General features: G+C 42.2%; 2 protein-coding genes across 5 annotated transcripts in view; one reads left to right on the top strand and one right to left on the bottom strand.

Annotated features, from left to right (window-relative positions):
• KIF24 (kinesin family member 24) overlaps positions 1 to 8352 on the bottom strand; it is a 50838-nt gene extending 42486 nt beyond the window's left edge. The window contains exon 1 of the mRNA XM_081152075.1: positions 8271 to 8352. The gene's annotated coding sequence lies outside the window, so the exon portion shown is untranslated. The remainder of the gene's footprint in view (positions 1 to 8270) is intronic.
• Positions 8353 to 8450: 98 nt separating this feature from the next.
• On the top strand, positions 8451 to 22169 carry NUDT2 (nudix hydrolase 2). Of its 4 annotated transcripts, XM_081152080.1 has the most exons (4): positions 13979 to 14072; positions 15465 to 15603; positions 19417 to 19577; positions 21595 to 22169. In XM_081152080.1, the coding sequence occupies exons 3-4, from the start codon at positions 19451 to 19453 to the stop codon at positions 21909 to 21911; spliced, it is 444 nt and encodes a 147-aa protein (XP_081008206.1). In that variant the 5' UTR covers positions 13979 to 14072; positions 15465 to 15603; positions 19417 to 19450; the 3' UTR covers positions 21912 to 22169. The 4 variants fall into 4 exon arrangements, with proteins under 4 accessions (XP_081008203.1, XP_081008204.1, XP_081008205.1 ...); XM_081152077.1 differs by lacking the exons at positions 13979 to 14072; positions 15465 to 15603 and adding an exon at positions 8451 to 8762 and having other exon boundaries at positions 19437 to 19577; XM_081152078.1 differs by lacking the exons at positions 13979 to 14072; positions 15465 to 15603 and adding an exon at positions 8612 to 8762.
• Positions 22170 to 22485: the final 316 nt, after the last annotated feature.

Below are 22485 nucleotides of genomic sequence, written 5' to 3'. Positions count from 1 at the left end.
GATCATTTGTGAGGTAATTAAAAAATACAGCCAAACAGTAAACAGAACTTATATGTAACTAATCCTAAATAGAACCTGATAAATACAACTTACAAAATTCTTTAAATGACCATGAAATTTTTCAATAAATATTTCTGCATGGAAAACTTTTTAAAAGGCACTCTCAGCAAGTTACAGTTAGGAAATGTAAAAGGATAATATCTACTTCTAAATATGATTCTATTATGTTTGAGAGAAAGTTCTTAATGAAACAGCAGAGAACATACTGTTCCTTAGAAAAAGAAAACTAAGGGGCAGTGAAGCAGGTTATCTTCACCAAGGGAGGGGAAAAAAGGTGTGGAAGAAAACAATACACTAAATTAGAGAAGGCAGAGAGTTATGGAGAAATTTCAGAGTAAAGGAACATGGGGCTAAATCAATAACACTGAAAAACTGTTTGGCATTATCTATGAAGTTGAGTATTATACGATCAAGCAACTCAACCTGAGAAAAACTTTTTGCACATGTGCTTCAGGAGGCACATACAAAAATGTTCATAGCAGCACTATCCATAAAACCCCAAACTGAAAGTAATCTGAATGTCCACTGGCTGGAGATGAGATAAATACATTTGGCATGTTCAGATACTGAAATATTATACAATAATAACAAAACAAATTAACAGCTACCCTAAACAATTTATCAAGTCTCAGAAACATCATGAGGAGAAAGACAAATCCCAGAAAACAATGTATCTTTCTATAATGCTCAAAAGCAAGCAAATCTAATGTATTATCCAGGCATCTAAACACAAAATGTAGGATAATGGTTACCTCTGAGGGGAGAGCAGGGAAACAGGGAAAAGGAGAAGAACACAGGGATGTTATGTGCTAGGTCTTGGGTATTTATTCATTTTGTCTTATACTGTATAACACGTATGTTTCATACATATTCTTTGGTATGTACCATATTATATTTGTATAAGAGAAAGAAAAAAAATCCTACTAGCCAGGTCAGTAGAGATCATCTCGTCTATAACTTACCTACTTCATAATTATATTCCTTCATACCTTGCAGTTTGACTCGCATAGTGTTTACGTTTTTTTGAATTAGTTACAATATTTAAAAACCAGGAGCAATAAAAAACATCCTGTTTCTGCTTTTCTTAAAAATTAATAGATACAGTTACATTGGGCCTACAATAAAATAAGGTAACATCAGACCTAAACTGAGTTGTGGCTAGTCTTTAGAAAAGCATATACTATTCTATAGCCCATGATCCCCTGCTCCTGATTCCTTTATTCCCAACCAGCTTTACTTATTTACATTAATTAGATGGCATTGTGGGCATTTGAGTTTGAGAACCATGATCAGGTCTAACACCCTTATTTTATGTGGTAACTGAGGCTCTGAATGATTGACTTGCCTACATCACACGGCTTTGGTAGGCTAAACCTTAGTGGCCTTTTCAAACATCTTACTATTTTCCACTCTCTACTTACTCAATTATATGTTTTAGTTTTAGTTTTAATTTTTTCAAATACAAGCAAAAGTTTATATAGAAAGTCACAGAGGTCCCACTGGTATGGCTCAGTTAGTTGAGCTTTGTCCCATGAACCAGGAGGTCACAGTTCAATTCTAGGTCAGGGCACATGCCTGGGGTTGTGGGCTCAATCCCCAGTAGGGGTGTGCAGGAGGCAACCTATCTCTCTCTCCCTCTCCCTTGCTCTCTCTAAAATCAATAAAAACATATTTTAAAAAAAGGAAAAAAAAAAGAAATTCACAGAGATAGAAGGGAGCCGTGGAAGAAGTGAGCCAGATGGGCTGTATGGGGTCAGAAAATAAGTTACAGAGGCAAAAGAAGGGTGAGAGAGAGCAAGAGCGTGCGCGAGTGAGCGTGCATTTAATTATATGTTTTAAATGAATATGCTGTTCCTGAAAATAAGGGACTACATAGGAAGATCAGCAGACATTAAAGCATATTATTCACTCTAATTATTATAAGTAGTACGAAAATATGAGGACTAAAATAGCTTCTGTCTGCCAAGAAATATTTCATCTGAGTTCCCCTAAACTGTGACAATGACAACTTTTTAAAATACATAGAATGGCTTTATTGAGATATAATTCATATACTATATAATTCACCCATTTAAAGTGAATTAAAAAAATAATAAAGATAAAGTGAATTCAATGGCTTTTAGTATGTTCACATATTAAACCCCCAACCCATTTAGCCTTGGGCAGCCACTAACAATGGTCACTTATTAAGGGATTACTAACAAAGTCCTTAGGTCCACTCTACAATGAGCCCAGCTGGGGTGGCTCAGCAGTTGAGCATCAACCTATGATCCAGGAGATTGAGGTTCAATTCACAGTCAGGGCACATGCCCTGGTTTCGGGCTCAATCCCCAGCAGGGGGTTGCAGGGGGCAGCCAGTCAATGACTCTCATCATTGATGTTTCTCTCTCTCCCTCTCCTTCTTCTCTCTGAAATAAAAAAATATATATTTAAAAATAAAAACCCAAACCAAAAAAATGGGTACAATGCAAACCCAACATTCTCAATCAATTTTCATTAAAATGTTTCTGTACCCCATGTTAGGCATAAGGTCCTTAATTAAGAACACAAGAAATTCAGTTATTATCAGTGGGAGATTAAGAGGTGAATAATACAGTATATATGTGTCCCCCCAACAAGGGAATTAGTTATTTCAAACTCTAGTGATTATTCTATCTATAGACTACTGATCTCAACAGAACACAAGTGCTATTAGACAACTGCTTAAAATAACAGCTGTGAAGGAATGAGAATATATGATACTTAATGAAATTCTTGAGGCTAGATGTGGATTTTGGGACACTAATAGTGAGTTATACACAAAAGTAGTTTTTAAGAGATTGTTTCTTTTTGTAACTAAAAAAAAGTTTCAAGTGTGCTGTTAAGTAGCTAATGCTTACAATTACTGCAATTCTTTTCAAGAGCCCCATTGAGGTTATTAAGTTTCTATGTTCGGTGAAAAGCATGGAAGCAATCACCTAAAAATAAACATAACAAAATTGTTGAACCCAGTTATCTTAAAACAGTGTAAGTATTTCTCTAAATGTAGAGGTTTAATTTTGAAAGACTTTCCAGTAACAGGTGGTAAACAATATTAAGTTTAAATTCAGTGCTTTATTTTTAAAATCGTAGTCTAATCCAACTGCAGAGTTATCATTTGCAGATTTTTGCCATTTTGCACTTATAAAATACTTTCAACAAAATATATTTCATATATTTAATTGGAAAAATAACTACGGCAATCAGTTTTTATAAATTACTGATTCTTTTACTCAGTGATACAGATTCTTTTACTCAGTGTTACATCCTTTTGGGAACCGTTGCCAAAATGGCATGAGGATTACTTCTAAAGGAGGAATGCTGAGAAAGCAAAAAAAAAATAAAAAATTAAAGCAATAATTACATTCACTGAAATCTAAATTATTAATATATAATTAATTGTGCTACTTGATTAATCTCCTAAGACTTATGATGGATGTCAATGATCATATCTCCCATTTAAAAATGAAGAGAGCCCAGGCGATCAGGGTTCGATTCCCGGTCAGGGCACATGCCGGGGTTGTGGGCTGCAGCCGATCAATGACTCTCTCATCATTGATGTTTCTATCTCTCTCTCTCCCTCTCCTTTCCTCTCTCTGAAATCAATAAAAGACATATTAAAAAATAAATAAATAAATAAATAAATAAATAAATAAATAAATAAATATGAAGAGAAACCAAGGCATAGATAATTCATTAAAAACAACTCTATGAAAACAACTATATGAAAGTGGACATCCATATGTTGGCTATACAATTCGATACCATTCATTTTATTGAATCAAATCACAGCATAAGAAGGTAACTAATTTAAAAGACTATAATAGATGCAGCTCCTCATTGCTGGTGAAATTGCAACTACAGTCTTTTTGGCCTGGATACTGTGCAATATTATTAAGTGGGTACTTCCAGAATTCCAGTGTGACTTTAGTTCACCTCACAATAAAACTGACAATGTTAGGGATGTCTAGCAGCAAAACCATGCAGGAATCACTATCAAAATGTCCCCATGATTGAGCATTTGAACTACTTACCAATAACCAAACTCATGACCTCCCCATAAAATCTGCCTCTCCACATTTCTGTTCCTTGGGGAGTGGAGTTGGGTGAGTAACAGTACCATCCATTCAGTCACTCAGAGCTAAACTTGGAAGCATCCTAGACTTCTTCCTCTCTCTTTTATCCCAACTCTAACCAGCAAATTCACTCAATTTAATCTCTTAAATATTTGTCAAATTTCCCCTCTACTATCCTCATTACTCTTGGTACTTCAGCCCCAGTACACTTTACCTTGATCTTTACATGTCTCCTAACTGCTCTACCTGCCTCCAGTTTTGCCCTCTCCAAACCATCCTCCACACCACAGAGCCAGATCATTCTTTTGAAAACACAGTATGACCATGTTGCTCCCTTATTTAAAACCTTTCAGTAGCATCCTGTCACCTCTCTAAAGGACAAAATCCTTAGCATGTTCTACAAAGCCTTCCAAAATCTAGCCCCTTCCTCCCTTCCTCCCTCCCTCTCTCTCTCTCCAGTTTAGTTTACTTGTTAGACAGTTTTATTTCTCTGTGCATTTATTTACATTGTATTCTTAAATAGCCTCCTCCCACTCATTAAACCTCACTTTACCTGTCTACCTCTTACCCATTTATTAAAACATAAGTGAGGTCTCCCACTCATGAAACCTCACTTTACCTGTCTACCTCTTACCCATTTATTAAAACATAAATGAGGTATTTTCTGATGTCCCTAGATATAGTTGGATGTCCCTTCTGTGTTCATATCATACCTTTTGCATATCTCTATCACTGCAGTTACATTCTGTAATAATTATCTATAAGTATGTCTATTTCCTCCACTAGAATATGATCTCCTTGTGGTAATAGAATGTGTCTTATTAATATTTTTATCCCCAGTATCTAAAACAATGTCTGGAAATAATAAACATTCAATAATTATTTAATGAATAAGTGAATAAATGTCCCTACACTATTTTAAAAAATATACAAAAACATTTGATACCACCTGTAGTCATAGGTGGTAGGAACTTTTGTATCAGGGTAATTTGATTGCTCAGGAAAATCTGGCAGAATTGGTGGTGCCCTGACTCACTGCTCCTGAGCAACAAAATGAAACAAGATTGTATTACTCAAATGAATTGCTATGGACACAGCTATGGTCATAGTTCCAACAAGAATTTTTTATCCAATCATTCAAGAAATAGTTTTTGAGAGCCTTTTATGAGCTAGACCCTCTTCTAGACATTGAGGATACAGCAGTGAACAAAACAGATAAGGTGACTGTTCTAAACATGCTATTATTCTAGTGGGAGGAGATAATCAAGAAAGATAACTTCAGATAGTAATAAGTGCTATAAAAAAAGTAAAGTAAGGTGAAGGGTCTACTTCACATTGGATGACCAGAAAAGGTCTCATTCAGAGGGGAACATTTGAGGTGAAATCTGAAATAATATGGAATCATTTATGTGAAGATCAGAAAGAACATTTCAGGAGAGCACATTGGCTCTAAGGTGTAAATGAATATAGCCTGATCAAGCAAACAAGAGAAGATCAATTTGATCAAGCAAACAAGAGAAGCACAACGAGAGGGAGAGTTGTATGATATCAGGACAGAAAGGTAGGAGGCCAGATAATGACGGTGTATTGAACCATGTCATGGTTTCTGAATTTTAACTTAAAATGAAACAGGAAATCACTGGAGGATTTTAAGTGGGGAAAGGACATGATCTTTAAAGATCACTCCGCAGTTCTGTGGGGAATGGATTATAGAGGGTGGGCAAAGAAGGAGGAAGATGATTTAGGATACTACTCAGTTAAATAAGCAAAAAGATAATAGCGACTTAGAAAAGATGTTCGCTTCTTTAAGAATTAATTGAGATATAAATAAAGTGTTAAATTCAGTATCTGATACATAAGCACTGAACAATAAAATGGTGTGAAAACACAAACCCCCCTCCTCCCAAATAAATAAAACGGTGTGAGATAATAGAAAACATATATTGGTCTCTGCCCCTAGTTCCAGACCCAAGGCTCCTAAAACCTTTGTAAATTCCTAAGTGATAAAGCACCAGGAGCATCTTTTGTTCTGAGGTCACTCTGGGTGGGTTCCTGGATGGGGCTGGTCACCAGAAAGACCCAGCCATAATTAGAAGCTTGAAATTTTCAACCCTACCTCCCATTCTTCAGAGAGGAGAAAGAGGTGGGAATGGAGTTAGTAACTGATCACGCCTATATGATGAAGCCTCCACAAAAATCCCCAAAGTTCAGTGAACATCAAAATCCTTGAGAATATAACTCAGGAAGTATACGATGACGACAATATAAGTATAAGAAATAGAACTATATTATTTATTTAACAAAATTTGTTGGGAATCTACTCTGCACAAATTATGAACAGATTTGCTAAGTCAACATGGGAAACTGAATTAATAGATCAATTAATCTGTAAGGGCTCTGAGAAGAGTTCAACCCCTCACTTTACAAACAACAAAATTGCAGTCCAAAGAAATAAATTGCTATATCTGTTGAAACTGCTACCTAAACTGGAACATGAGAGGATCATGCCCTAGTTTGCCCCAAGGACATACTATGAATAGCAAAAGTTTTCATTAACAACATAAAACAAAAGTTTTAATGAAATGTTATGTGGGCAGCACAATAATGTACTATGCTAAGAAAATGTAATATTTACATAAAGCCTTTGGTATAGTGCTTTGCATGGGGTAAATGCTCAATAAATGGTAACTATTACTTCCGCCTATATGGTCTTTGGAAGGCTGAGTGTGTAATGTCTATCTGACATCAACTGTTTAACTTCATAGTAGAGCCACAGGAATTCTAATCTATTTCAACCCTTTGATTTTCCAGATGGAAAAAGTGAGGTGCAAAAGGACTAAATGACTTGCAAAGCCAGCCATAGTGACTGAGTTAGAGACAGAGCCAAGACCAAACCCTGAATCCCCAGTCTGGTTTCCATTACAAGTACAATTTGGTAGTGTTCAAACTTTTATAAGAAGATAATAACACAGTTGCTAACGCCTTACTTTTTCAGTTCCGTCTTAAAGTCTTCATTGAGTTATGATTTTAATATAAGAATCATCACAAAGCAGGCTGAGTATATATTGTCTCAGGAATTAACAATGAAACAGTCTTGACAACGCAATTCTATCATGGACACCTGATGAATGACAGCTACCAGAGCAGCTGTTACATGCCTTGAAGTAGAGAGACTAGAAGAGGAAAATAAATAGAAAGGAGAAAATGATTTGAAGTATTTTCCAAAACACGCTTAAAATGTGACAATAGCTGTGGGTCACTAAGAAACTGAGACACTCTCTTGGCATATAGCAACAACAGAATGGTTTTAAGCACAGACTAATAGGGAGGGAGTTGGAGAGAGTTGTAGCAAGTTTTCATTTTCACAGAGTGGAAAGGACAACCCTGAACTTTCAAGTCGTTTTGCATATGAGATTAGTGTTTCCACCCCGTACTCCCACAAAATAAAAAAATAATCTCTGTATGGGAAGGGGAAATGGGATATGGCATAGAGGGGAATCCTCTATCTGTGGTAAATTAAACTCATTTCCTGAAAATTTTACTACAGGGATACCTTGTTTTATTGCGCTTCGCTTTGTTGCGCTTCAGGAGGGTGCGTTTCTTACAAATTGAAGACAAGACCCTCCACCAGCAAAAAGATTACTACTCGCTTTACTGCGAGACTCCTATTACGGTGGTCTGGAACGCAGGGCGCAATATCGCCGAGGTATGCCTGTTTGTGTAAGACGTTGTGAAAGATGCTTGCCTTGCCTCAAAAACCTCAGAATTACATGGGAGAAGGGAGGAGAATGGGGTTCGTGGAAGTATACAAATAACCCAAGGAGGAATAGAAGCGCTCTAAGAGAGGTTCCAATCAGGGATATGGGTTCAACGGCAGGAGGACATCGAAACTCAGAAAAGGCTTCATAGAAGTGGAGTTCAAGATAATCGCCGAAGAGGAGGAGGAGTGGGAATAAAGGATAAGAAAGCTAGTGTACGCTCCGGCAACCGGGAGAGGCCAACTCACAACAGCCAGCTTCCTCACGCGCTCGGTCGGCGTCCGCCGCACCGCCGTGCCTCTCCCGCGGGGCAGGGGCCAGCCCTACCCCGCCCCGGTTCTCTCCCGCCCCTTCTCACCTCGGAGGCTTCCAAATTTCTCCACGGTCAATCCTGTCTAAGGACAGAAGACACGAGAGAGCCCCCAGGCTGGCGACTGAGGTGTCTTGTTAACTCACGAGAGTGAGGCGGCGGCCAGGCCGCATCCCCATGGTAACGCCGCCAAGCGCGGGTTCGAACGCCCGCGCCGACGCCAGCGAGCCGGCAGTCCCGCATTGTGCCCCCAATGGGCATCCAGGGAGCTCGTTGACGAAGGCCGCCTTCTCCTCTAGAAGCCAATCAGGGATCCGAGAAAACAGTGGGCGTGACCCTCCATTTCGGACTTTCAACCAATCGTTCCACTTGAGAGAAGATCTCGCGACATTCTAAGAGAGAGAAAGGCAACTTTGAGGCGGGTCGAGGATCCTTCTGCTTCATACTATTGGTCGCCCAATGCTCAATTGCGCTCGCTGGATTGGTCAACGTATTTCTCGTCTCCATCCAGGAGTCGCCTCCTTCCTCCCTCAGCTTGGGGTGAGTAGCCTTAGAAGGGGCCCTATGTGTTTAATTCTCCTTGGAGCGATTGGGGCTCCGGCTCTGCAACTGACTAATCTCGCGTCGCTGCAGGGTCAAAGGTGGGCACGCTCTCCTCCTGTCAGTGAGACTTGGGCAGGCCAAGCCCCAGCCGCTCTCAGGACGTCAGTTTCCCTTTGTGCTCAGAGAGAAGGGAGGGTTCAGTGCCCGTTGAGCCTTGCTTGCCCCCTTGCAAGTGGTCACGGCATGGGTCGTCGGGATCCCAGAGTTTCTGGATTTAGGGCTCAGCGGCCCGAGCGCGCCACACCTTCCCCTCCCTGGGCCTCAGCTTTCACTTTGTTGTTAACTTAAAACCTTGCCCCCTTTCCAAAAGAGATTTTATATTTTCTAATTGCTTCACTTATTGAATGGAAAATATGGCAATTGCAGCAGAAGTAAAGAAAGTCATAGAAGAGTCTCATTACCTAAACATCACTTCCTTTTTCTTTGTTCAGGCCTGGTTTGGGCCCTATGTATTATATTTAAAACATATAAGTAAACTGCATGCAAACAAATAGCCAAATGTACCACTGCTACTGTAGAGCTGAGGTAAAGAGCAATGATGTTGGGAGTCAAACAGACCTGATTTTGAGTTATTACCCAGACACTTTTCTGAGCCATAGTTTCCTTTTTCCTCTTCTAAAAATGATGGTAATGCCTCAGAGGGTTGTTGTGAAGATTAATTGAAATAGTGAAGGTGAAGCACTTGGCACAATGCTGGGCAAGTAGTAACTCCTCAAAAAATGGTAGCTATTAACTAGCCAATGAGCCAGTAGACTTACTGTAATTGAGTACCCAATTTAGATCAAACCTTGTCAGTTAAAGAAATAATAATTAGGGAAACAATCCATTCAAAAGAGTGAAATCTCTTCTTCCTACCTATATTATTTCCATTGCTTTTCAGAGAGAGTGGAAAGGAGAGAGAAACAATGTGTGGATTGGTTGCCTCCCCCATGCTGGGGGGGGGGGCGTGGTGGTGGTGGAGCCTGCAACCAATGCATTGTCCCAGACCCTGCAGAATCGAACCTGGGACCCTTCAGTCCACAGGCTGATGCTCTAACCACTGCACCTAACCGGCTAGGGCCCTAGTACCTATATTAAAAAGGAATTTATCTCGTGGGACCTTTTACATAAGGAATTTACACGGTATGATGAATGGTGTGTTCGCCAGCAGTTCTGCAGAAAATTTGAAAAGCCTTTTTAAAAAAATATATATATATTTATTGACTTCAGAGAGAGGAAGGGAGAGAGGTAGAAACATCGATCAGCTGCCTTCTGGAGGCCCCCTACTGGGGATTGAGCCTACAACCAGGGCATGTGCCCTGACCAGGAATTGAACCATGCAGTGCATGGGACAGCACAGGCAGACTTACCCCAATGGAGTGAGGTGTGCTGCAGAGGTACCTACAGTGAGGACAAATTTTCTCTAATGGAAATTTCCCCTTTGGGAAATGAAGAGATGGGATCAGAGGATCACTGAACTCTAGACCCATATGTCAATTTACCTTGTGGTTAGTCTATAACACTTTTAAGTTCAACTTGTCCCAAACAGAAATCATTAGCTTACATTCTACTCCCTATTCTACCTACTTCTCTTCTACCTAGTCATCCAAACCAAACACCTTTTTTTTTCTCCCTCTCTTGGACAATGAAACATCAAAGAATGTTGATTTTCTCTTTGAGATATCTCTCAAATTCATCCCTTCTTTCTCACTGCCTCTGCCTGAATTTAACTCTATATCATTTGTCATCTGGACTATTGGCAATAGGCTTGTAACCGATTGTCTCCTTGCCACCAATCTTTTCTTCTAATTCATTTCCACCTTCCTGGCAATTCATTTCTACCTTCCTTGCTTCCAGAATGTCTTTGTAAAATGTCAGTCTGGCCATATTATATCCCTTATTGCTGTCAAAGACTCCTTATTGCCTGCAGAATATAAACTAAGCTGTTTAGGAATGGAAAGTCATCTTGTGCTTGAGTCTTTGCCCACACTCCTTCTTTTGCCTTGAGTGTCCCTTGCCTCCACCTTTATTTTTCTAGTCAACTCCTAGCCATCCTTCAAAATCTTATGGATTTTGACCTAAAGATAATCACTCTTTTCTTTGCTATGTTTCCATCTTACACATACCCCTGTGATGCACAAAACACACTGGTGACTTGTCTAAGTATCTTTCACTTTCACTAGGCTGTGAACCCCTAGAAATCAGGGGCTTTGTAGTATTCAGCTTCATATCTACTCTTCAATCCTGTCACACTGCCTGTCACATGGGACACATTTATTTAAGATGAATAAATAAATCTCTTCAGGCTAATATTAGAATTTTCCGTGCTTGCTTTCCAGAATTGTACAGCAGATGGCACCAACAGGCCACTTAACAGGTTCCTTTCACTAGGAATGATTTTTAACCCAACCTTGTCTGACTTTGGCCTCATCCTAGAAGCCAATATTAATGTCATTGCAGGTGAAATCTCCTGTTTCCTCCCTCAGCCAAATAGCAAAGATAGCAAGATGACTTGGCAGCTTGGTCTCTGAGAAAAGAAAGTGGCAGATATCCAGGGAAAGGTGCAATTGAGGGAATATTTTCTTTGTCTCATTTTAGTCATGGTAGTTGGGGTTTTTTTCTTTTTGCTGTTGTTGTTACAAGAAAGAACTTTATTCATAGATGGGTGGCTCATTTCTGTCCACTCCTTTGAAAGGGAAGAAGGGAGTTAGAGAATCAGAGAAAAGAACATTATGATGTTGGAAATAAGGGAAAGCTGAGCAGTTAGAGTTGCTTGTGAGCCAGCATAGTTGGCCCTCCTCACAGTGGAATGGCCTGGGCAAGTTTCTTGGACAGCAGCACCTTAAGTTAGGTGCTTGTGTGCTTGTCCAAGGCTAGCATCAAGGGTGTTCCCAACACTTGGTACTTGGGAACTCCCAGGCTACTGGGTTTGGTTTTGAACATGTGGTTTTAGGTTTCCATTTCCCAGGAAAAAGCAGCGGAGGCATAAAAACTCTTATCAGAAAGGCCAAGTGTAGGGACCTCAGGCTACACTTTACCCCTCCAGGGTTGTTTTTGGGTACCAGGCTCTTCATCTACACACCCCTTCAACTAAAACATGTTCTGTGGAAAGGATTCCACCAGACATCTTAAAAATTCTCCATATGAATATAGATCAAAGACTGGGGATTTTGGAACTGGAAGTAATTTTATAAATCATTTGCGTGTCCTCTCTCAGGACCATTTGTGTCCCCAAGCCCTGCTCTTTCATGGTAAGGAGAGCTATATAAGGGAAAAGAATATAGGCGTTGGAGTTAGCCTTACTTGGATTCAAATTCCGCCATTCACATATCGTTTAGGCTTTTGGGAAGTTATTTTAACCTTTTGAATCTCAGTTTCCTCATCATAAAATGAAGATAATAATGCTTATCATGAAGAATTGTTTTGAGCATTAAAAAAAGATAGATGTAGCCTGGCCAGCATGGCTCAGCAGTTGAGCATCAGCCTATGATCCAGGAGATCTCAGTTCAATTCCCCATCAGGGCACATGCCTGGGTTGCCGGCTTGATCCCCCAGTAGGAGGTGTGCAGGAGACAGCCGATCAGTGACTCTCATCATTGATGTTTCTTATCTCTCTCCCTCTCCCTTCCTCTCTCTGAAATCAGTAAAGACATATTTTTAAAAAGGTAGATGTAGCCCTGGCCAGCGTGGTTCAGTGGTTAGAGCGTTGGCCTGGGCACCGGAGGTCGCAGGTTCGATTCCCAGTCAAGGGCACGTACCTAGGTTACAAGTTTGCCCCGGTGGGGTGTGTGCGGGAGGCAACCCATTGATGTGTGGCTCTCACTTCGAAGTTTCTTTCTCTCTCCCTCTCCCTCCCCCGCCTCCCTTCCCCCCCTCCACTCTCTCTAAAAATCAATGGAAAAAATATCCTCTGGTGAAGATTAACAAAAAAAAAGATACATGTAAAGAACCTGGCACAGTGTAGCTGGCACAGTGTAGATGCTTAATTGATAAGATGGTGGCAAGAAACATTTCTGCTAAATGGATTTTAGACTATGAAATACAAGTTGGGAGAAGATTTGGGGAGCTCTTTCAGTATCTAAAGGTATATTTGAGGGCTTCAGAGTTGAGCTATGCTTGCAATAGCACTCTGATTAATTTGATGAAAATACTGGAACACAACGCATCAGTATAGCCATTTATCTATGAATTATTTTTTAGCACCTAAATCCTGAACCTCCTAGGCTGTGAAGGAATTGTATATACAGAGAAAGCTAAGAGCACTTTTCCTTAGCTTCTGGAACCTTCTGATGACATCGAGGGTTTTTTTTGTGTGTGTTTAGGTTTTTTAACCACCTAAGGCACTTTGCCACTTTTCTGAAGTGTGAACTGCCTGCTGTCAGCCTGGCGTTCTCACCTCAGTAATCCTGGCTGCAAGCATATTTGCATATTGGATGCTGTGTTCTTTAATCTCCTGAGATTTAAAATCATTTGGAGTGTGTGTGTGTGTGTGTGTGTGTGTGAGAGAGAGAGAGAGAGAGAGAGAGAGAGAGAGAGAGAGAAGGGGAGGGGAGGGGAGGGGAGGGGAGGGGAGGGGAGGGGAGAGGAGAGGAGAGGAGAGGAGAGGGAGAGGAGAGGAGAGGAGAGGAGAGGAGAGGAGAGGAGAGGAGAGGAGAGGAGAGGAGAGGAGAGGAGAGGAGAGGAGAGGAGAGGAGAGGAGAGGAGAGGAGAGGAGAGGAGAGGAGAGGAGAGGAGAGGAGAGGAGGAGGGGGGAGGGGAGGGGAGAGGAGAGGAGAGGAGAGGAGAGAGGAGAGAGGAGAGAGAGATGCTTTCAAAACCCCAGGACAGATTCAGCTCTGTGGGCTCCAGAAAAACAGAAAACCTCCAACAATACCTCCATTGACTTTTATGTAAATGGCACTCTTTAGAAAAACACTGGGCTGTTTCCCAAATTCCCAGAACATACCCTGAGCATTTGTTTGAGTGAGGGGTGGAGAGAGAGTTCTGTTGAGTCAATGAACATCTGTTCAGGGCTGCTGTGCTGAGTCCCAAGGAGACAGAGCTCATGGTCTGGCTCTTCCCTGCCAGAACTAGAGATTTACCATACTAGGTATGTGTGCTTGTGGCTTTGTACTGTATCTACTTAGCTAAGCTGGAACTAGGTTTCCCAGGATTCCCTTCCTGTATTGTTCCAGGTTATGGTTGACCTCAAGAAAATTTTATTCAAGATTTGGAAAGCTGAAGTGAAGTAGCTGCCAGTATACTGTGAAGGACAGAGCAGGATACCAGGCATGGTTGCAAGTGCATGCTTTTGACACTGATCTGCTGGCTGATATTGTTTATGCATAATGGCACCAAAGCACGCAGCTCCCCAACTCCACTGAATCTCCTCCTTCAGCTACTCTGAGTCCTGAGCCAGGTGTACATTGTGGCAAAGAGCTCCAGCTTCTCCAAGTCACCTGCGTCAATGAGCTTGCAGACAGTGGAAGGAAATCACGTTTCAGTTTGTCCTTAAGAGTTCCAGTTGTCCTCATAGGTCCTAATTTGTTCTCACAAGTTCCAGTTTTCCTTGTTCTCCACAGCCAACTGCTGGCCTTGCTGACCTATAGAGGCTTAAGGCCCTACACCAGATGCAGGGACAACAGAGTTGCATGGATTTTTCCCTTAACTTCTGTTACTGGGGAGACTGGGAGACCTTGGTCTTGTCTTCTTGAGGGAAAGATTTCAATCAAGAGACAAAGTGTAGAAAAGAAAGCAAGAATTTATTGGCTGCAGCAAGAATTTATTGGCTGCAGCAAAAATATACTTAGGATGGTGAAGCAAGGAAGGTGCATAGAAGTAACAGGAGAGTCTAGCCTGGGCTGCCTTGGCTCACTGGGAAGTCAGAGAGAGAAGGGGACAGGTTTGGGGACCTTGGAGACAGGTTCATAGGGTAAGCCCAGGACAAGCTGCTCCTGCCCATTGCTCCCCTGGTTGCAAGTCTCGTAGGGTCCCCTTGGAGGGGAGAAAAGAGAAGGAGATGGTGCTGGCATGCTCCCCTGGCGGGGGCAGGGAGATCACGCACATTGGGACCTTCATTTTCAGGGGTTTTAAAGGCTGAGTGTTTAGGGGAGCTCTTAGGGGTGGATCAATAGACTATTCATCAGCTTTCCAGGTGTGCTCTTTCAGGGTCGTGGTCTCCACTGACTGGTCAGTGCCAGGGCAGGGAGTCAATGTATCTGGTCCTGAGTCAGCCACAGAGCCACTTGTCTGGTTTCACTGCTTATCTGTGCCTGGAGCTGAAATACAACTGAGGCCTAGATGTTATCTTTAGGGGCTTCTAAACCGCATGACCAGCAATATGCTAGGAGAGAACAGATTACCCTGGGGAAAAAGTTCTTGTTTTCCCAGTTTTGCCCCTTGTAGGTATCTGGGGCTTTCTGCCTTGGTTTCTGTACCCTAATTTCTATACCTAAGTTTCTGTACCCAGCCCATTGAACACAAACAATTTACTCTCAAGTGTCCTTGGTTTAGGGAAGATATGATTTACTAGGTGGCTTTCAAACTGCTATGTAACAATCTGTCTCAGTCTCCCTATTCTGCTTGTCCTGGAATTTTCCTAGATTTTACTATGCTATATTCTTCCATACTTGCACAAGGTCTAATTCCTATACTAAATATTTACTTTTCTGTTGCTCATAGTGTTTGGCTTCTCTCACCAAACTCTATAGTAGAAATTTATTCAAGCCATGTGAAAGGCCCAGAAGATGGGGTGATTAGAAGCCAGAAGGTTTCACAGAAGAGGTGACAGCTGAGCTGCTTCTGAAAGGATGAGCAGGAGGTAACGCTTATGTGGCAGGAGGGAGACATTCTAGAGAACAGCTGGCTCAAGCCAAGCAATTGAAAGGACAAATAGGAGTTCTGCCTTTATAGAACTGTCCTCTCCATGAGTTAAGAGGACAGTAGGTAGAAAGAACATTAATCCTAGCTCTTGGTCCTAGCTCTTCTGGTCTCATTGAGATGAACTGTGGGTCGATCTGATTCTTCAATATTGTCACTCCTGCACACTGGTATCTACTGAGATACATTTTTGCTAAGGTGCATCCTTGATACTCCCCTAAGCCCTCTCCCCATTGGAAAATATTGGCCTGTTCCCCTCCCCCATTGGCTCCACATGGCCACCCCAGGCCTGTCTTTCTTGGCTCCCCCATCTTTATTTCCCCATGCTGTGTTGGTGATGACAGTGGTGTGAAGGAATGCTCTGGGGCTTCCTGTCCTAGGCAGGGAGGGCCCTGTGCCCTGTAGTCTTGGATCCCAAAGCTTATCTAGGGGTTCTAACATTTATTCCATGGGACTCTACCCGAGGCAGGGATAAGGTGCTCTACACTTATAAGTTGCTCATATTTTATGTGCATCTTGATGGGACTTGGGGGAGAGGGGACAAGGAATGGAATCAGACACCTGTTTCTGCCTATAGCTGGAACCAGTAATTTGAAACCTTTGTTTCTAGAATGGGGAAAGTTGTCAATGTAAATAGGGAAACCAGGGAAACAGAACACAATGTTTAATAAAACTTGCTACCAGTTTAAATATAAATTTTTAAACTCAGACAGGATCACATTATACATGCTATTCTAAAGTATACTTTTTTTTCCCTAGTATGTCTGAAAATATTTTTGCAAGCAGCATAATTGGTTCTACCTCATTTTTTTATGGCTTCATAATTTTCTTTTTTTTCAAACTATAAAGGAAAGTTTATTTTGAAAGTTACAGAGCTAGTAGAAGGGCCCTTGGAGCTTAGGAGAAAGAGGGAGAGAGAGACACACAAGAGAGGGAGGAGAGACATGGGTGTGGTTTGGTAAAGAGGGCCACGCTCATAATTTTCTGTCATATAGATATATTGTACTTTTTAAATTATTCCCTTATTGATGGATATTTGTTTTTGCCTTTTTCTTCTTTTGATATTATAAACAAAGTTGTAATGAACATCCTTGTGTGTGTGTGCATCTTAAACATATATTTCTGGCCCGGCCAGTGTGGCTCAGTTGGTTGAGCATCATCCTGTGCACCAAGAGGTCACCGGTTCGTTTCCCAGTCAGGGCACATGCCTGGGTTACAGTCTCGAACCCCAGTAGGGGGTGTGCAGGAGATAGCTGATCGTTGTTTCTCTCTCATCAATGTTCCTGTCTCTCTCTCCCTCTCCCTTCCTTTCTCTCTAAAATCAATAAAAACATACTGAAAAAACACACATACACATATATTTTTATATATCAGAGTGCCTAGTCTGATTTGCTGAGTCTAAGGGAATATGCTATGTTTTGATATTCATAACCAAATTGCCCTCCTATGGGGATATGCTAATTTACTCTCTCACCAACAGTGTATAATAACACACAGACCATTTCAGAAACCCCTTTTGAGATTATTTCCAATCCTTAAAAACTCTCCTTACAGGTTTAGAAAGGTTTGAAAAGGTCGAAGTGTTGGGTGTGTTTGGTTTTCTGGTAAGGAACTGCTTGCTATTCCCTAGATTAACATTACCATCTATTGGCAGTCCTGAGAATTGCCCTGAAACAGGTTTCAGTTTGGGTTTTATTTTTATGCCTTTGATAGATGCAAGCTCATCTTGATTGAGTACAAACAAGGGGGCCGTAGAGACCATTAGGTCCTACGTCAGCCACCTTCTTTGCAATTAGCTCTGCTGTCTTGAGTACCAGCTCTTTCTTTGGCCCTGGAATCTTGCGGACAAGGCCCTACTGACTCAGGCCTCCTCCTGCATGGGCCACTCTCCCAGGCCTTCACTGCATTTGAGACACCTAGCTGTCTTTCAGTTCTGCCATTCTACCTCAGGACCTTTGTCCATGCTGTTCCTTCCACCTGGAGCATGCCTCTCTCCTTCCTTTTTTCAGCTTACCTTTTACTCATCATTTACTTCTCTGCTCAAACATCCCTTCTTCCAAGAATCCTTCCTTGATCCCTTAGACAAGGTCAAATTGCCCATCATACATTTTTCTTTTATAGCACATTCCTTATTGGCAATTGTTATTTTTTTTCATCTTCACCCAAGGATATTTTTTCCATTGCTTTTCAGAGAGAGTGGAGGGGGGAGAGAGAGAGAGAGAAACATCAGTGTGAGAGAGACATAGATTTGTTGCTTCCTGCATGCACCCTGATGGGGCCAGGGATCAAGCCTGCAACCAAGGCACATGCCCCTGGCTGGCCTGAATCGAACCTGAGACACTTCAGTCCACAGGCCATTGCTCTAACTGAGCCAAACCAGCTGGGGTGGCAATTATTTTTTAATTTGCTTATTTAATCAAAGCCTACCTCTTCCACTAGAATATAAACTACATGAGGGCAAAGGCCTAGAACAGTACTTAGTACATAGTACGTGCTCAATAAATATTTGTTGAATGAACAAGTGACACAAATTTTTCTCTAGCAGGGGACATCTGTAATACTTTCAACAATAAAGATATATTTAAAATCTTTTTTTTCTTTAGCAGGGCCTTACATAAAACATCTTTCATATTTTTGTTACCTTGATGACATGTCTCGATTCAGATGGTAAATTTTTTTTTCAGTTCTGCAGATATTTCTACTCCTCTCCCTTCCTGTCTTTTGTTGTTATTGTTGACATATTTTTCTGAAATAGAAAAAAAAGACTACATGAAATGGAAAAGACTAAAAAAGTTTAGTCTTTATTGTATTGCTGATTATAAAATTAGTAAATGTTCTCAGTAAATTTCCAAACAGTACAGAAATATGTGGAGTAGAAAATGAAAGTCTCCTCATAATCTCATCCTCCAGAAAACACTATAGTGATGTGTATCTTTCCAGACATTTTTCTATGCATATTGAAATTTATTTACATACCAGGCACTGTTCTAAAGCACTTTACAAAAGTTAAGTCATGCAATCCTCACAGCAATCCTTTGAGGTAGAACTGTTATTATCCTGTCTTACAGATGAGGAAACTGAGGCTTAGGAAGTAATTACACAGTGAATAAGTAGCAGAGCCAGAACTTGAAACCGGGCTCCAGATTCATTCTTGACCACTATGCTAGTTTGCCTCTGATGGCATGGGAAAGAGACTTTCTACTATGTATACCCTTTTTGAACTTTGAACTTTGAACCTTGTGAATGTATAACATTCTAAAACATGGATAAAAGACTAAAAATATTGGTGACAAAAAAGTATACACCAAGCTACCTTTCCTAAGTGACCCCCTTTGAGCCATCAGATATATTGTTGGGATCTCTTTGCTCCAGAGACTCAGGCTGGAGGCTGAGGAAAATAGGATTGTGGATTTGATGATAATATTGTACTGCATCTCTCCCATTTCCAGCATCTCTCCAGTTTCAGGGTTTGCTTCTGAAGATCTCTAGTCTCTTAACACACATACCAGCCCTGTGTTTTAGCAGGGAGACGTGGAGGAACTGGGATAGAGCCACACCGACAGGGTGAGGCCAGCGTCTTACAGTTACTCACAAAGGCCCATCTCTGATTCTTGGTTTCTCCCCATTGGCCCTAGGTAAGCTGCCTTTTTCTGTAGGTGATGAGGTCACTGTTAGCCGGTCTATACTACTCTCCAGCACCGTAGTGCTACCCCCGCCCCCATAATGGATTTTCCTGCTTTGTGTAACTTCCCAGTGCCCCCCGTCTTTATTAAGCTCTCAGACAGACCATGGCCCTGAAAGCGTGTGGCTTGATCATCTTCCGAAGACGCCTCATTCCCAAGGTGGACAACACTGCAATTGAGTTTCTGCTGCTGCAGGCATCAGATGGCATTCATCACTGGACTCCTCCTAAAGGTACGAGTAGCCAGAGGGGCTGGCTCTTGGGGAAATGCCAAGTGTTACTCAGAAATCCATGTTGCCAGGCCCCACACAAGTCTTGCTTCCCAGTAATTGTGCAGCAGGACAGCGTGAGGTGGGTAGAACTCCCTGATCCTTTTTCTACATACAAGGTCTCCATGCTAGGCTGGAGCAGAGCTAGATATAGAACTATGTGACTAAATCCCAGGGCAGAAGCAGAACCTGTGTGTGTGTGTGTGTGTGTGTGTGTGTGTGTGTGTGTGTGTGTGTGCAGAACCTGTGTGTGTGTGTGTGTGTGTGTGTGTGTGTGTGTGTGTGTGTGTGCAGAACCTCTGTGTGTGTGTGTGTGTGTGTTATTCACCAGAGCGCCAGAACTCTGATGAATGGCTAGGAAGGAGGAAAGGCATTACTGGGCTACAGGTCTGGAGCTCAGAGTAAACAGCCCCTAGAAGGGAGCAGGGTGGGGGAGTGGGGTGGGGGCGGTGGAGGTGAACAAGGATCCAGGGGTGGAGGAAAACAAGGAAATGGGAACAGGAAATAAAATTTGCACATTTGAGTTTCACTAGGGAAGAACAAAGTGAAAAAAAGGGACAGAAGTGTTACAAATACCATGAATAGGAATAGTCACACTTGTCTCCTGATCTCCTAAGTCACACTGAAAGATTTCAAAAGACCTCTCTGAACTTTGGGGGGCTTGGGCCTGGGGGAGAGGTTACCCTGTTAATGTTGTTGGGCAGAATACTGAATAGCTGATGTTGGGAAGGTGTGCTTAGAGACCCACACACACACTTCTGAAGGAAGGTAAGACATCCTGGATCAGAGTCACTTCTGTCACCACCAGCATCCCTCTCATCTTCGTCTTTCGATGCATTACCCACTTGCCTTTGTGTGCATGGCTCCATATGAAGTGCCATACAGAGAAATTCTCCAGAAGCCATGAGCTAGAGTGGTTTTTAAGCCCAAACTGCTGGTTGCTTTATGTCAGAGCTGTGCAGCAGCAGCTGATTCAGGGCAATGCTGTGAGGACCCCTAGGAACGAGAAAGGCTAGGGTATAGCACTGTCTCCAAACCAAGAAGGGAACAGTTAAGAATTCCTGCTCCCCATGAGCTCCTGAACCAGGAGGCCCTCAGCAACTTGCTGGAGCCATGTGTTGACAGAGGCTGCCAGACCCCTCCCAGTCCTTGGCTCCTCTGGGCAAACTGAGAATTTGCAGGAAGAGCCTAGAGGCAGAGCTGAGGACTGTTCGAGTCTGCAGAGCTTCAAGTTCTCATACAACAGTTTCTTGGCATCTGTCTGCTTGGACTTAGGTCTTGCCAACAAATTTTCTTAGAACTGTTTCTCAGCTTGTCCTTAGTCTAAGTTCCCATCAGGACTTTCCCTATGAAACTGGAATCTGGTCTTGCTCAGTTAGAAAGATGAAAACAATTTGGAAAAGCCTTGATAGCTACTTGGAAACAGCTGCTGGTGCTGCAGTGTATGGTTTTGAGCATGTCTGTTAGCCCTGGGACTTTAGAGACCAACTGCAGACAGTGTTAACTCCTCACTGTGGATTGTAGGCAAAGTGCTCACTCTCAGCTAGCTCCCATCTGCCAAGAAGGGACTATCCCTCCTTGGGAAAAATCACTTTACGGTCTCTAAGGGAAAGGTGTCCCTGAGAACATGGGAGGAGGAGAGCTCCAAAGAATAAGAAAGCGGAGGTCTAAGGGAGTCCATCTCTCTCACCATCAAAGGAGCAGTATTCTAGTCTAGACTTGCCAAACACATGGTCTGTTTCACTCTCTGCAGAGAAGATGGGGTGAAGAGGAGGGGTTTCCCAGATACCACAGAACCAGACGCTACCTGCCCTGCACCCCATTCCTAGGCATGTTAGGATATTACCAATCTCTAGGCTCCCTTTAGCCTAGCAACAACTAGAAAAGTCACCAAAGATCCCATCTTTAAATCATCTAACATGGAAAATCCAGCTTTGTTGAAGATTATCTCTCCCTCCTCTTTCTCTTTTCTCCTACCCAGGCCATGTGGAACCAGGGGAAAATGAATTGGAAACAGCCCTGCGGGAGACTCAGGAGGAAGCAGGCTTAAAAGCAAGCCAGCTGACCATCATTGAGGGGTTCAGAAGGGAGCTCAATTATGTGGCCAGGGAGAAGCCTAAAACAGTCATCTACTGGCTGGCAGAGGTGAAGGATTATGACGTGGAGATCCGCCTCTCTCATGAGCACCAAGCTTACCGCTGGCTGGGGCTGGATGAGGCCTGCCAGTTGGCTCAATTCAAGGGCATGAAGGCAGTGCTCCAAGAAGGACACCAGTTTCTCTGTTCCACAGTGGCCTGAGCTGACTGAAACAGTCATTCGCCTGAGTAGGATTCTTGAGGGCCTTCTAAAATGAACCCACCTTCAGCTCCGGGGAAGGTTGTGCTGGTCTTTGACTCATCATAGCAAAGAGCAGATAGGTTAGTAAAATCAGCTGAGCACTCTCAGAGAGCAGGCAGAAATCTTAGCTGGGTGGGAAGGAAGGCAAAGGAGAAGTTAAAAAAACAAAAAGTGCATCCTTGTACTTAATAAACCTCAAGCAGTCTATCTGTCCTTTAACCTGTTGTATTTATTTCTTGGACTCTTGCCCTTTTTGGGAGAAGAACACTAAAGTGAATCGGAGCTCTGACCTCAGCCAGAGGGAATCCTGTGTCCATGCACTGTACCCCAGAGAAGCTAAGGGTGAGGGGCTCTTCTGCCTCTGGTACTCTAAGCACTCTCACTACACCCGCACTTAGACTTTCTACCTGTAGCTCAGATGGGATATGCAAGTGAGTGGAACTGGAGCACAGGAATGGGGTCTGTTTAGCTCACTAATGTATCTCTTCCCGCACCAGGCACATATGTTGTAGGTGCTCAGTAAATTTTTCCTAAA

Source organism: Miniopterus schreibersii (genome assembly GCF_964146895.1).
Source record: "Miniopterus schreibersii genome assembly, chromosome: 11".
In the NCBI taxonomy this organism is placed as follows: domain Eukaryota; kingdom Metazoa; phylum Chordata; class Mammalia; order Chiroptera; family Miniopteridae; genus Miniopterus; species Miniopterus schreibersii.
This window is presented reverse-complemented; position numbering and strand designations above follow the sequence as displayed.